This window comes from Salmo salar, chromosome 05 (genome assembly GCF_965601325.2).
Source record: "Salmo salar chromosome 05, fSalSal1, whole genome shotgun sequence".
Lineage (NCBI taxonomy): Eukaryota > Metazoa > Chordata > Actinopteri > Salmoniformes > Salmonidae > Salmo > Salmo salar.
In genome coordinates, this window is record NC_138295.1 from 27949263 (window position 1) to 27962341 (window position 13079).

The 13079-nt window shown below is 42.6% G+C and overlaps 1 protein-coding gene across 1 annotated transcript in view; it reads right to left on the reverse strand.

The window, feature by feature from the left end:
* Positions 1 to 5462: 5462 nt before the first annotated feature.
* glrbb (glycine receptor, beta b) overlaps positions 5463 to 13079 on the reverse strand; it is a 30997-nt gene continuing 23380 nt past the window's right edge. The window contains exons 8-10 of the mRNA XM_014199216.3: positions 12579 to 12731; positions 9042 to 9337; positions 5463 to 7078 (exon numbers count right to left, since the gene is read on the reverse strand). Coding sequence (XP_014054691.1) covers positions 6785 to 7078; positions 9042 to 9337; positions 12579 to 12731 — 743 coding nt within the window. The 3' untranslated portion in view covers positions 5463 to 6784. The remainder of the gene's footprint in view (positions 7079 to 9041; positions 9338 to 12578; positions 12732 to 13079) is intronic.

Sequence of the window (13079 nt, forward strand, 5' to 3'; positions counted from 1 at the left end):
TGCTCAGAAGCTCTTTTTGGTCATAGGACACAATGGTGGAAACATGTAAAAAAAACAGTTAAGATCAGCGAAAAATACAAAATAGCACAATTGGTCAGGAGCCCGTAAAACATCCGCTATTCCCTCCAGCGTCATTTAGGAGATTAGTTTTATCTCTGTGGTTAAATATCTCTATTACCATTTCAGAGGACAAGCAACAGAAAAAAATTAAACGCACATTTCAGAGTTGAAGATGGTCTAATGCCCCAAAATCTCTAGGAAATCTTTAGCAAAAATCACCCTACGTTCCATAACCTGGAATCTGTAGGGTTAAGCGGGGTGATCATTGACCACATGTAGTGTAGCTCCTATTTTAACTAATCAGCTCTAACTGTCACTCAGGTCTGTTGGTTATCTGTGTCCCCCATGTGGAAGGGGGGTTGGGGAGGTTGACTCAGGTCTGTTGGTTACTTGTGTGTCCAATGGGGGGAGGGGGGTTGGGGGAGGTTGTCCCCCTGTGAAAGGTCAGGTTAGATTAGAAGCCAGTCTGTGTGATATAGGTTACAGAGCTATGTTAGCAGCAGGGGGGCTGGAGGAGGATGGGGGTGGTGCAGATACAGAGTTATCACGGTTATGTCAGTGATGAGAGAGGATGAGTCATGAGCAGCATAGATACTCACTTTCTTCATCTCAGATGCCATTGACTATCATAACATTGCTTTTAGAATAGGACAAATCAAGACAAGTGTTTGCCTCGTAATGCCGTCTCTATGGGAACAAGGCATCTGATTGACCCAAAATAAAAACCTAGATTGCATATTGATTTTGTAATGTGACATGTCTAACAAGACAGGAAGCTGGTAGCAAGCTTATAGCACCATGTTTTAAAGGAATAAGGCAAAGATACCAGACACGCAAGGTGATCAAAAAGTTTATTTGAGAACCAAGATGCCACATACTCATGCTTATTTTACATGTGATGCTGTGGTATTTGACTTCATATTCCCCCAGCTATTTTCTGTTCCAAAGGAACCTTCTAGATTCTAGATCCATGTGAGTAAGTGTATCTCCTCCAGCCATTTAAATTAAAGGCAGAAATAGAAATATCCTCTAGTGGGCACTGCAGAGCTCAATCTAATTCTCCCAGGCTTTCAAAATAAGGTTAAAGGGGACATCCATGGGGGGAAATTCCATGGGAACCAGTCAATATTAAAGGCAAACTGATAGATTTTGGGGGAAATCAATTTAACCAACACATTTTGGCCCTAAAAACAGGGAATTTCCTGAGTGATATTAGTATACCTTTAATGAGAGATTATTTTAACCACTAATTTGTCATTCTCGTTAAACTCACGTGTTATTATTGTTATGTCTTTGTCTCATCGTCTGGCATGTGTATTCATTCCAGAAACATTCGTCGGCGAGATTGGTTGCCCTGAGTAACCGCTGAAATCTTCCCTCTGTAATGTCTGTTACCATGACAGCAACAGCAAAGAAGTCAAGATGGTACTTATTTGCTTGATAAATAAGGATATATTCATAACATGTTATTTAAATTAATCTATGGTCTAATCCCACCTGTAATATAACCACTGAAATTGCATTTTCTTCTGTACTTTCCATCCTCAACCAACCTGACCAGATCTCCTTCTGCTTCATTTATATGGGCCATTTGTCATGACATGAGGTCAGCATCTATCTTGGTTCATTAAGTCGGAGACAAATCTCATATTGAGGAGTCTCGCAACAAAACTCAGAGGTCAATATCCAAACATAATAATTGATGGCCAATTGGGAGATTAGGAGATGGTCAAGCCTCTCATGGAGGAAATAGCTGTGTGCCATGCTTAATGTGCAGGTTGCATGTTGGGAAAATACAGGTCAGCCAATGGGAAGGGAGGAACCCAGTGGGCATACGTTGTGATAAAGACGTCTTTTACTGGTTGAAATCTGGTCGGGACGTCTTATAACCAGATCACAACCAGATTAAGATGTTTTATCAGTTAATTTACACCAATCTATACAAACGTTAGCAGGCTAATTTTAAGTAGCTAATGTTAGTTCTCTGGCTAATCCTCCATGGACATGGTATATTTTCATTTTTACCTGTTGTAACCATTGGTTGTAGCTAACGTTAGGACATTTTGATATCTGTTTAGTTGACAGTAAATGAGTGTTTGCGTGTGTGTGCATGTGACTGTGTGTGTGTGAGAGAGAGAGGGAGAGACGAAGAGAGGACCTTGTCATGCTAGCTGTGTGTAGGTGTGTGTTCTGTGTGAGAAAAAGAGGGGGAGAGAGATTACGAATAACTAATAGAAAAGATTGTAATCATGTCAACATTGTGTCATGCTAGCTGAGAGAGAGAGAGAGAGACATTACAACTCTCAACTGCCTTTTTCAATTTCTGAATCTTCTAGCTTGGATGGGAGGAAGGAACAACGGGAAGTTATCCAGCCTGCCGACCAAGAGATGTAAATAGCCTATGTTTTTCTGTTTCTCTCCATCTGTCTGCCTGACGGCCAGATTGCTGAGGGGCAACATAGTCAATGTACTGGCTAGGCTAACTGTGAAGACCTTAGGTAATGATTAATCATGATTCGTCTTTACAGTTCCTGAAACATATCAATGACCTGATGCATGGCCTCTACAGCAGTGCTTGGCCAGCCATTCAGTTACGAATTACTTATTCAGCCACATCCCAGGGAGAGAGCAGAACCACCCCTCATTCAATCCATGGTCACTGAAGGTAAGTTTTGTGTGCAATTATTTATTTTTTCTGTTTGATACTGTTCAACATGTATTGATTTCTACTAACCAGCTTTGTAAGAACTAGGTTTGTACTAGCTGTGCTGAGATCAATAATGTTTTTTTCTCTGCATCAGGTCTCACTGAGACTTGATTCCCCAAGAGACATGCAATTCAATTTACCACAGGTGGACTCTAATCACGTTGTAGAAACATCTCAAGGATGATCAATGGAAACAGGATCCACTTTAGCTCAATTTCGAGTCTCATAGCAAAGGGTCTGAATGCTTATGTAAATAAGGTATTTCAATTGTTTTATTTTTACTACATTTGCAAAACAATCTAAAAATCTGTTTTTGCTTTGTCATTATGGGGTATTGTATGTAGATTGATGGGGGGGGGGGACTATTTAATCCGTTTCACAATAAGGCTGCAATGTAACAAAATGTGGAAAAAGTCAAGGGGTCTGAATATTTTCCGTATGCACTGTGTAGTATATGAGCAAGTTGCTCTTTTTTGAAGACATCTCTAAGCTATAACTGCCACAAACTACTTCAACAAGTACCATGGAAATACTTTTAGCCAGCTGAGTCCACAAACTTTCTTCAGGAATGTCCTGTAAAATGTTATTTTAAAATCTCAAATGTATAAAGTTGTAATGCATTGATTCTCTTCACTGCAGATCTGCCACATCACACTACTCTTCAAGAGGGCCACTATGCTCCAGATCTGACACATCGCACAATTCTTCAAGAGGGCCATTATGCTCCAGATCTGACCCATCACAACACTCTTCAAGAGGGCCATTATGCTCCAGATCTGACACATCGCACAATTCTTCAAGAGGGCCATTATGCTCCAGATCTGACCCATCACACCACTCTTCAAGAGGGCCATTATGCTCCAGATCTGACCCATCACACCACTCTTCAAGAGGGCCACTATGCTCCAGATCTGACCCATCACACCACTCTTCAAGAGGGCCATTATGCTCCAGATCTGACCCATCACACCACTCTTCAAGAGGGCCATTATGCTCCAGATCTGACCCATCACACCACTCTTCAAGAGGGCCATTATGCTCCAGATCTGACCCATCACAACACTCTTCAAGAGGGCCATTATGCTCCAGATCTGACCCATCACAACACTCTTCAAGAGGGCCATTATGCTCCAGATCTGACCCATCACACCACTCTTCAAGAGGGCCATTATGCTCCAGATCTGACCCATCACAACACTCTTCAAGAGGGCCATTATGCTCCAGATCTGACCCATCACACCATTCTTCAAGAGGGCCACTATGCTCCAGATCTGACCCATCACACCACTCTTCAAGAGGGCCACTATGCTCCAGATCTGACCCATCACACCACTCTTCAAGAGGGCCATTATGCTCCAGATCGCCTTCTGTGCTCAGAGATCCTTGATGAAGATCCACACAGCTCTTATTAATTATTAATCAAATAAAACAATAAGCCTTTATATACTCTGTGTCCCAGTATTTCAATGCATGTAATGTCTGTGGGTGAATTATGAAACCAATTACTATATGCAGATGTGAAAATAATGGTGATGTAGATGTGTTTTTTCCATTGCTTGATCTATTTTAAATGTAAGAATATGTTGCAGATTTCAACTTTAATTGGGGACTATGGAAACAAATATAAATGTAATGAACAATGTTTTCAATATCCAACTTTATCCTCTGCAATACTTTCTACAGCAGGAAATAAACTGTAGTCAAGTTATTACCAGGTTAGGATGAGGTCTATGACCAGTACATAATATAGCACATAATATAGTGGTCAGAATTATGACCAACTGGTCATGTGGTAGTCAGAAAAAGACATAAAAAACCTGTCAATTTTCAATCAGTTTCCCACTGATAATCCGCAATTAGGAAACAGAGGGCCGAGCACGCCCCCATTCACATTAACTGGGCTGTAGTGGAGAGGGTCGAGCGCTTCATGTTCCTGTGTCCACATCACTAAGGATCTATCACGGTCCAAACACACCAACACAGTCTTAAAGAGGGCAGGACAACGCCTCGTCCCCCTCAGGAGGCTGAGACTTCTAAATAAGACTGCTAAATAGCAAATCAATTGCACACACAGACACATGCGTACACAACACATTACATACACCCACACACATAACATGCACACACATGCAAACTGAAGCCACACACACACACACACACACACACACACACACACACGTCCACACTGTATATATCCACGTTATTACCTCATACCCCTGCACATCCACTCAGTACTGGTACTCCCTGTATATATCCATATTATGACCTCGTACCCCTGTGTATTTATTCCTTGTGTCACTATGTCTATTTTTATATATAAAAACATCTTATCTTAACTCTGCATTGTTGGAAAAGGACCCTTAAGTAAGCATTTCACTGCTAGTCTACACTTGTTGTCTATGAAGCATGTGATAAATAACATTTTATTTGATTTATTCATCTTACTGTGAATGATCTATCACAAATGTGACTGTTTTTACGAGGAAAAGTTTACCTTTTGATTCCATGTGAATAATTTAGGGGAAGGGGTTTATTTGTATGATATCTGGAAAAATCCTTGAGTTTATTTTAATGAGCAACGGGTATACAACATTTGTTTAATCTCACATTCTTTAGTCATTGTGGTAAATCTGTGATAAATGTGTGTAGGGACAGACAGATTTAGACTACAACAAATAATATCACAAATACATCGTTGAGTAAGTCATATAAACATTTATTTAGTTTGTAAATTGTAAACTTGCAAATCACATATACATGGTCAGTTTGTTAACCCATTTACACATGAAATATGGTGCTGAACATGTAGTGATATGTGAGAGACTGTCAAAAGGTACAATTCTCGTAGTGGCAATGTCATATAACCAACTGAACAACGACACAGTTTTTTATATATGAACTGTAGTCTTGAAGAGAGAAAATAATACCATAATATTAAAGGTAATATTTAGTATTTAATATTAGAGTTCGCCTAATTTTAGTTTATGTGACAAAACAAGCAATGCATAGTGTAGAGAATCATTGTACCATCCAAACCGCTGTGAAATATCTTTTCAAAAAACCCAAATATAGCATTTTCAGCTATTTGAAGCTGGTGAACAAAACCGAAAGTAATAGATACAAAAACTAAATTTAAGAACAGGAAACATAGAAATAGCGCACATAGAACACATCTTCCACTTCTTAGACTTGCTTTCAATGAGAATTACAGATCTGTAACTCACTTTTCTACGTGAAATTGGTCAGGTCGCCCAAAAAGTGACATATTGTAGCTTTAATAAACTTTCATAGATATAATATACTGCATTTATATTCATATAAGCAATTTTTAACATGCAATTGTAAACTTCGTGCCGATGCCATCTTATCAATCTTGCGAGCAAGTTCCTGCTCGTAGCGACAAAAAGCACCTGGCTATGTACACTAATATTTTTTTATTCATTCTTTCTTTAATCTATTTTTAGGGTTGTTTTCACATTTGAAATGCGGTACCCTGGTGTGGTTCTCTGGAGCGTTTTTTGAGAGACTTCGACATAATACGTTTGGGTTTCACAATGCAATTTCTTTAACATATCAGAATGCGTTTTGAAATTCTGGGACTGTCTGCGTTAAAACCCTACTAGCTCAAACATGGAGACCAATTTACAATTATTTGTACCGTCTCTTATGATTTCCTTGAACTAAGTACTACAACAGTATTCTTTTTCCATTCATTCTTAATTATATTTTTTATTCTTTATTGATTTTCAAATTGTCAAATAATTTATATCATTCATCTCACGAATTACACCTATGATGGATGTTCGTTCTTCCTTGTGCCAATAATTATGAATTCATGGATGATATAATTGTTCTAGTGCCAATAATGATAGTTAATAATATATAGATTAATATAAACAGATCAACAAATAAATAACTTCAAAATTAAGGAAGAATGGATCAAAATACGAGTTGATCACAAGCAAAGGTGTGGTCTACTAGCCAAGCTGGCCCAAAACCCTTAAATTCCATCCCTGATCACAAGTACACGGACCAATAGATGACGTTGAAGAAGAGGAAGGAGAAGGGGAAGAGGGCTCGGGCATAGAGGTCGACCCGCTTGGCGGCTGAGGGGATGATGGGCTTGGGCGGAGGCGGTTTCTTGGCCTTGGCCTGGCTTTTGCTCAGGCCGTGGGGCAAGGTAATGGGCTTCCCGTAGCAGTCAAAGTTCGAGAGCTCAAAGTCCCGCGGCAGTGAGCCAACAATGCTGAAGTCGTTGGTGCGCAGGTCCGATTTAGAGGTGCACACCTTTTTGCACCGGGTCTCTGCCCCCTGGAAAAGGGAAAGGTGGTAAACATAACTTTGTTTATGGGAAAGCGGTCTTTTTGCTAACAGAGTACCCACCGCACAATCACACCACACACACATTCACAGAAGGCTGGGGAGAGCACAGGGTCAGGAAAAAAGCAGTGCCTCTTGAGCAGGTTAGGGGTTAAGTGCCTTGCTCAAATGAACAATGGCATTGGTGGTGAGGTAGTGATGGGAGCAATTGAAAACATTGCATTAGTCCCACTACTCCAAACATTCCCATCCAGTCACTCTCCAGCTCTCTGACTTTCTCTCAGCTAATGGCATCCTACATCTCGGCAGCCCATGAACTAGGAGTCAGCTAGAGCTCTAATCACATCCCATGTCATCCTCCTCCCTTACCGCCAACCGCCAATGCTGAGCAGTAGCGGCCAGAGCCAGAGAGAAATGCCTTCATTCCAATCAAGTAATGCCTTCATTTGTGTGACATTCTGACATTAGTTAATTTATGACTGTGCTTTGCCAACCCTTTCAGGACCGTTTGGTGTGGTTTTAGTCAGATCTGTTCTATGGTTCTAGTGTGGTTGGAGGGTTGGATGGTGCTAACATGCCTACCTTCTGTAGACATTAGCTGTGTTGCTCGTTCCCTATGGAGATAGCGCATAAGGTGTCACGCTACAAACGTCAGAGCGATAGATCAGCTGCATTCCTCTGTATAGGATCTTATTGGAGAGAGACACTTTGAGTGATGCTGGGTTGATCATTATTGGATGTCCATATATATCGGCATATAGAAAGGGTGCCATTTTGACCATGCAATGGTGTTTTGCATTGGTGTGGTGTCTGGCAGTTTCTTTCTGAATGAGATGACAATGCAACAGATACACAATTATCTTATGCATTGTCTTTTGATGGCACCCATAGACAGTGGCAGAATATCCCTAATGTTGCTGTTTTGGTGATGTAATCTGGAAGTCTTCTCTTGTGTTTTCTTTTGTGAATTGACATGCTGTTACAATAGATTGCTAAATACAAAATCATCTGTGGGAAGTAGCTTCTAAAACCCAAATTTCAACGTGGATCTTTCTCATCGACTTCCCTCAAGGGCTACAGGGCAATTGAGAATCTAATCATATAGTTGCTAGTTTTTCACTCTAACCATTAATCTCATTAAATCGTTGTTCATTTAATTTACATTTGATAAGAAAACATGTTTGATCTCTGCGGACGAGTGTAATATTCTCGAAGTCTTGACTAACATACATTACCATGTCAAGTAATTTCAATGAAGTGTATGATTAAAACGACATTTCAGGAGCAAAATCTGTACCTGAGTGTCAATCTTTATCCGTGCCAGGCAAGAGTGCAGAAGATGTTAGCATTTATGAATGATTGGATCGTCCAATCTATTTAGCATTTAGATTGCTAACTTCACTCTAATCATGCCTAGGGACAAGGTTAACCATTCGTCATTCAACTAAGTTTGAGGATAGCACACGCGCACACACGAGTACACACATATGCACGCAAACGTGCACACACGCAAGCGTCTGTATCCATTAGTGACAACTTCATCCTGACTTAGATCAGTGTCTGGAAACAACTACATCCTGATTTAGATCAGTGTCTGGAGACAACTACATCCTGATTTAGATCAGTGTCTGGAGACAACTACATCCTGATTTAGATCAGTGTCTGGAGACAACTACATCCTGATTTAGATCAGTGTCTGGAGACAACTACATCCTGATTTAGATCAGTGTCTGGAGACAACTACATCCTGATTTAGATCAGTGTCTGGAGACAACTACATCCTGACTTAGATCAGTGTCTGGAGACAACTACATCCTGATTTAGATCAGTGTCTGGAAACAACTACATCCTATTTCCAATTACAGAAAGCGAACTCACATACACAAGCAACACCCCCCCCCCCCACCCCATTCCCCACAAACACCCATCCCCTCCCCACCTTTCCTTCACCCACCTGCAGTGTGCTGACATGACAGGGCGTCTCGCTGGTACCGTTGACCGTGTTGTTCTTGCCCGCCGCCTTCTCCTTACCCTCTGCCTTCACCTTGGATGCCATCTTGGCCTTCTCGGCCTCGATGCGCTTGGGGCTGTTGAGCATCACTTGCACCACGGCGTACTCCACCAGCGAGGCGAAGCCAAACAGTAGGCAGGCGATCAGCCAGATGTCGATGGCCTTCACGTAGGAAACCTTGGGCAGCTCTGAGGCCAGGGACGTGCACTCAGAAGACAGAGAGAGCACCGAGAGGATCCCTGGGAGGTTAACAGGCAGGGAAGAGGTGACCTTGTCAACTAAACATCCAAGGAAGGAGAGCAGAGCTTAGTGTTGGGGATACTTCTAGATGTGTCAAAGGAGCTCAAATTAGCATTTGGACTCGACTCTCTAATGCTCAACATAGAATGCACAGCAGACAAGGAGATTTAACTTCAGACCTTGAGGGTCGCAGTATTTGCTAGTTTTCATCCTTGCCTTTAAATCAGAGGTCTAGTCTTTGATCTAAACCAGATGAGTGGTAAATAGCAGGGAGAAAACCCAGCAAACCTCGACAGTTGGAATTGAATACCCCTGATATACAGTACAGAATAATGGATATATGAATCACCTGGTAATAAAACACTCACATTCAAACACATATCCCAGGATATATTGTACTAAGATCCCAATTATAAACCCATGAACCTTCCTTTACCTTTCTACCTTCCTCATTCTAGTGATGAAGTGGGTTCACAGCGCCACCAATAATAAAGAGCTATTTTCTATTGTTTTTCCTCTCTGATTGGACAATTAATCTAGGCCGTTATATAAGTGAATGCAGAAATATCTCGAAATAAAAGCGTGGGGTCCTTATTTCAGGTGATTACCTAACCCCATCGGAGTTCACCGAGCTCTGAAATCCTTTTCATCCCAGCATGCAAGCTGGCCTATTTTACATAACACAAGGAAGGTGTTGGCTCTGTTGAAACAGCATAATGCTTTGTTTGCTGACGCTTGGCCCCGGATGGGACGCTATATTGTGGGAACAAAATGAGTCCAACACGACACACATAGTAGGAAGTGTATACGGAAATACTCCACACATCTAATCACATGTACGCCAACACAGACACACGCAACCCCCCCCCCCCCCCCCCCCCCCACACACACACACACACACACTCACCCACACACAGAGGTGAATGAATGGACACACACAGGAGATGACTGACCTGTGCTGATCCCATTTACTAAGGTGTCATGAGGTGGCCCTCCAGAGGAGATAGAGGGATGGGAGGAAAGTGACTAACAGCTGGAGGGGAAACAGAGGAGGAGGAGGTAGTGACGGCAGTGGTGGGAGTGGGGGAGTAACAATGCATGGTCCTCTTATCCACACAGCTCTCTCCAGACCCATCAGAATGGATGAAGTGACGTCACACGGGGAGAAGTTGACATTTCCCACTCGTGCAGGCTTGTTGACGATGGACTAGGCGAGTTACTCATACAACATAAATTGTTTCATGATATATTATGTATCATGTAGGGGAGACAGTGGAATGACAATAGATGGTTCTATTGCTATTCACATTGCACTCCCTCAGGCAAACAATGAAACAGTAAAATGGGATACTAGAGTATATGAAAAACAGTAAACCACTCTCATGTCATCATGCAGTGATGTCAAATGGATGGATATATTAGGCTGCATCTGATGCCTCAATAAGTCAGACCAGCCTCAAAATCAGAATTGAATCACGCTACATTTCACTATTATTTCAATTAGTAAAGCAAAAGAATAACGAAACGTAGGATTATTCAGTTTTTATTTTTTGGGCTAAATTCAGACAACACCACAGTGACATGGGAGACTAGCTACAGTCGGACACAGAGACATGGGAGACTAGCTACAGTCAGACACAGTGACATGGGAGACTGCCTACAGTCATACACAGTGACATGGGAGACTACCCACAGTCAGAAACAGAGACATGGGAGACTACCCACAGTCAGACACAGTGGCATGGGAGACTACCCACAGTCAGACACAGTGACATGGGAGTCTAGCTACAGTCAGACACAGTGACATGGGAGACTACCCACAGTCAGACACAGTGACATGGGAGACTACCTACAGTCAGACACAGTGACATGGGAGACTACCTACAGTCAGACACAGTGACATTGGAGACTACCTACAGTCAGACACAGTGACATGGGAGACTATCCACAGTCAGACACAGTGACATGGGAGACTACCCACAGTCAGACACAGTGACATGGGAGTCTAGCTACAGTCAGACACAGTGACATGGGAGACTACCCACAGTCACACACAGACATGAGAGACTACCTACAGTCAGACACAGTGACATGGGAGACTACCTACAGTCAGACACAGTGACATGGGAGACTACCTACAGTCAGACACAGTGACATGGGAGACAGCCTACAGTCAGACACAGTGACATGGGAGACTGCCTACAGTCAGACACAGTGACATGGGAGACTACCTACAGTCAGACACAGTGACATGGGAGACTACCCACAGTCAGACACAGTGACATGGGAGACTACCTACAGTCAGACACAGTGACATGGGAGACTAGCTACAGTCAGACACAGTGACATAGGAAACTAGCTGCAGTCAGACACAGTGACATGGGAGACTAGCTACAGTCAGACAAAGTGACATGAGAGACTACCTAAAGTCAGAAACAGTGACATGGGAGACTACCCACAGTCAGACACAGTGACATGGGAGACTGCCTACAGTCAGACACAGTGACATGGGAGACTACCTACAGTCAGACACAGTGACATGGGAGACTACCCACAGTCAGACACAGTGACATGGGAGACTACCTACTGTCAGACACAGTGACATGGGAGACTAGCTACAGTCAGACACAGTGCACAGTGACATGGGAGATTACCTACAGTAAGACACAGTGACATGGGAGACTAGCTACACTCAGACACAGTGACATGGGAGACTAGCTACAGTCAGACACAGTGACATGGGAGACTACCCACAGTCAGACACAGTGACATGGGGTTAGGATAGGGGTTAGAGGTCAGTGGTTAGGATAGAAGTTATGGGTAAGTGGTTCGGAGAGGGGTTAGGGGTCAGTAGTTAGGATAGGGATTATGGGTCAGTCAGTGGTTAGGATAGGAGTTAGGGGTCAGTTGTTTGGACAGGGGTTAGGGGTCAGTGGTTAGGATACAGGTTATGGGTAAGTGGTTAGGATACGGGTTATGGGTCAATCAGTGGTTAGGATAGGGGTTAGGGGTCAGTGGTTAGGATACGGGTTAGGGGTCAGTGGTTAGGATACGGGTGATGGATCAGTCAGTGGTTAGGATAGGGATTAGGGGTCAGTGGTTAGGATAGGGGTTATGGGTCAGTCAGTGGTTAGGATAGGGGTTAGGGGTTAGTGGTTAAGATAGGGGTTAGGGGTCAGTGGTTAGGATAGGGGTTAGGGGTCAGTGGTTAGAGGTTAGAGTAGGGATTAAAGTTCATACCCAGAGGGACTCTGGCAGCGCTGGCATCAGGGTTGATCCAGAAGGAGAGCCAGGAGAGGACCACAATGAGAAGTGTGGGGGCATAGACACCCATCATGTAGAAGCCCACCTGCCTCCTCAGGGTGAATATCACTTCCACACACGTGTAGTAGCCTAGAGGAGTAAATATAGTGTTATAGAGCAAGGCTGGAACAAAAGCCCGCACAACCAGTAAGGTGAGGGTTGGCACTCGATGGTTTAGGATGAGTATAATATGTAAATTCACAAACTAAAGTGTATAAAGTTTTTCAAGCTACCGGTAGGGTCAAACATTCATAACAAAGTAATATAAAATTACATTGGGTAGACAATAATATGAACACTAAATGACTGTTGTGATGACTATCGGTCTGTGAATGAAAGAATAAACGAAAGAATGAACAACAAGTATTTTCCAAGAGTTTGACTCAGGACAAGCAGAAAGAGAGTGCATCATCATCAAGATACCCTATATTCCTGGAT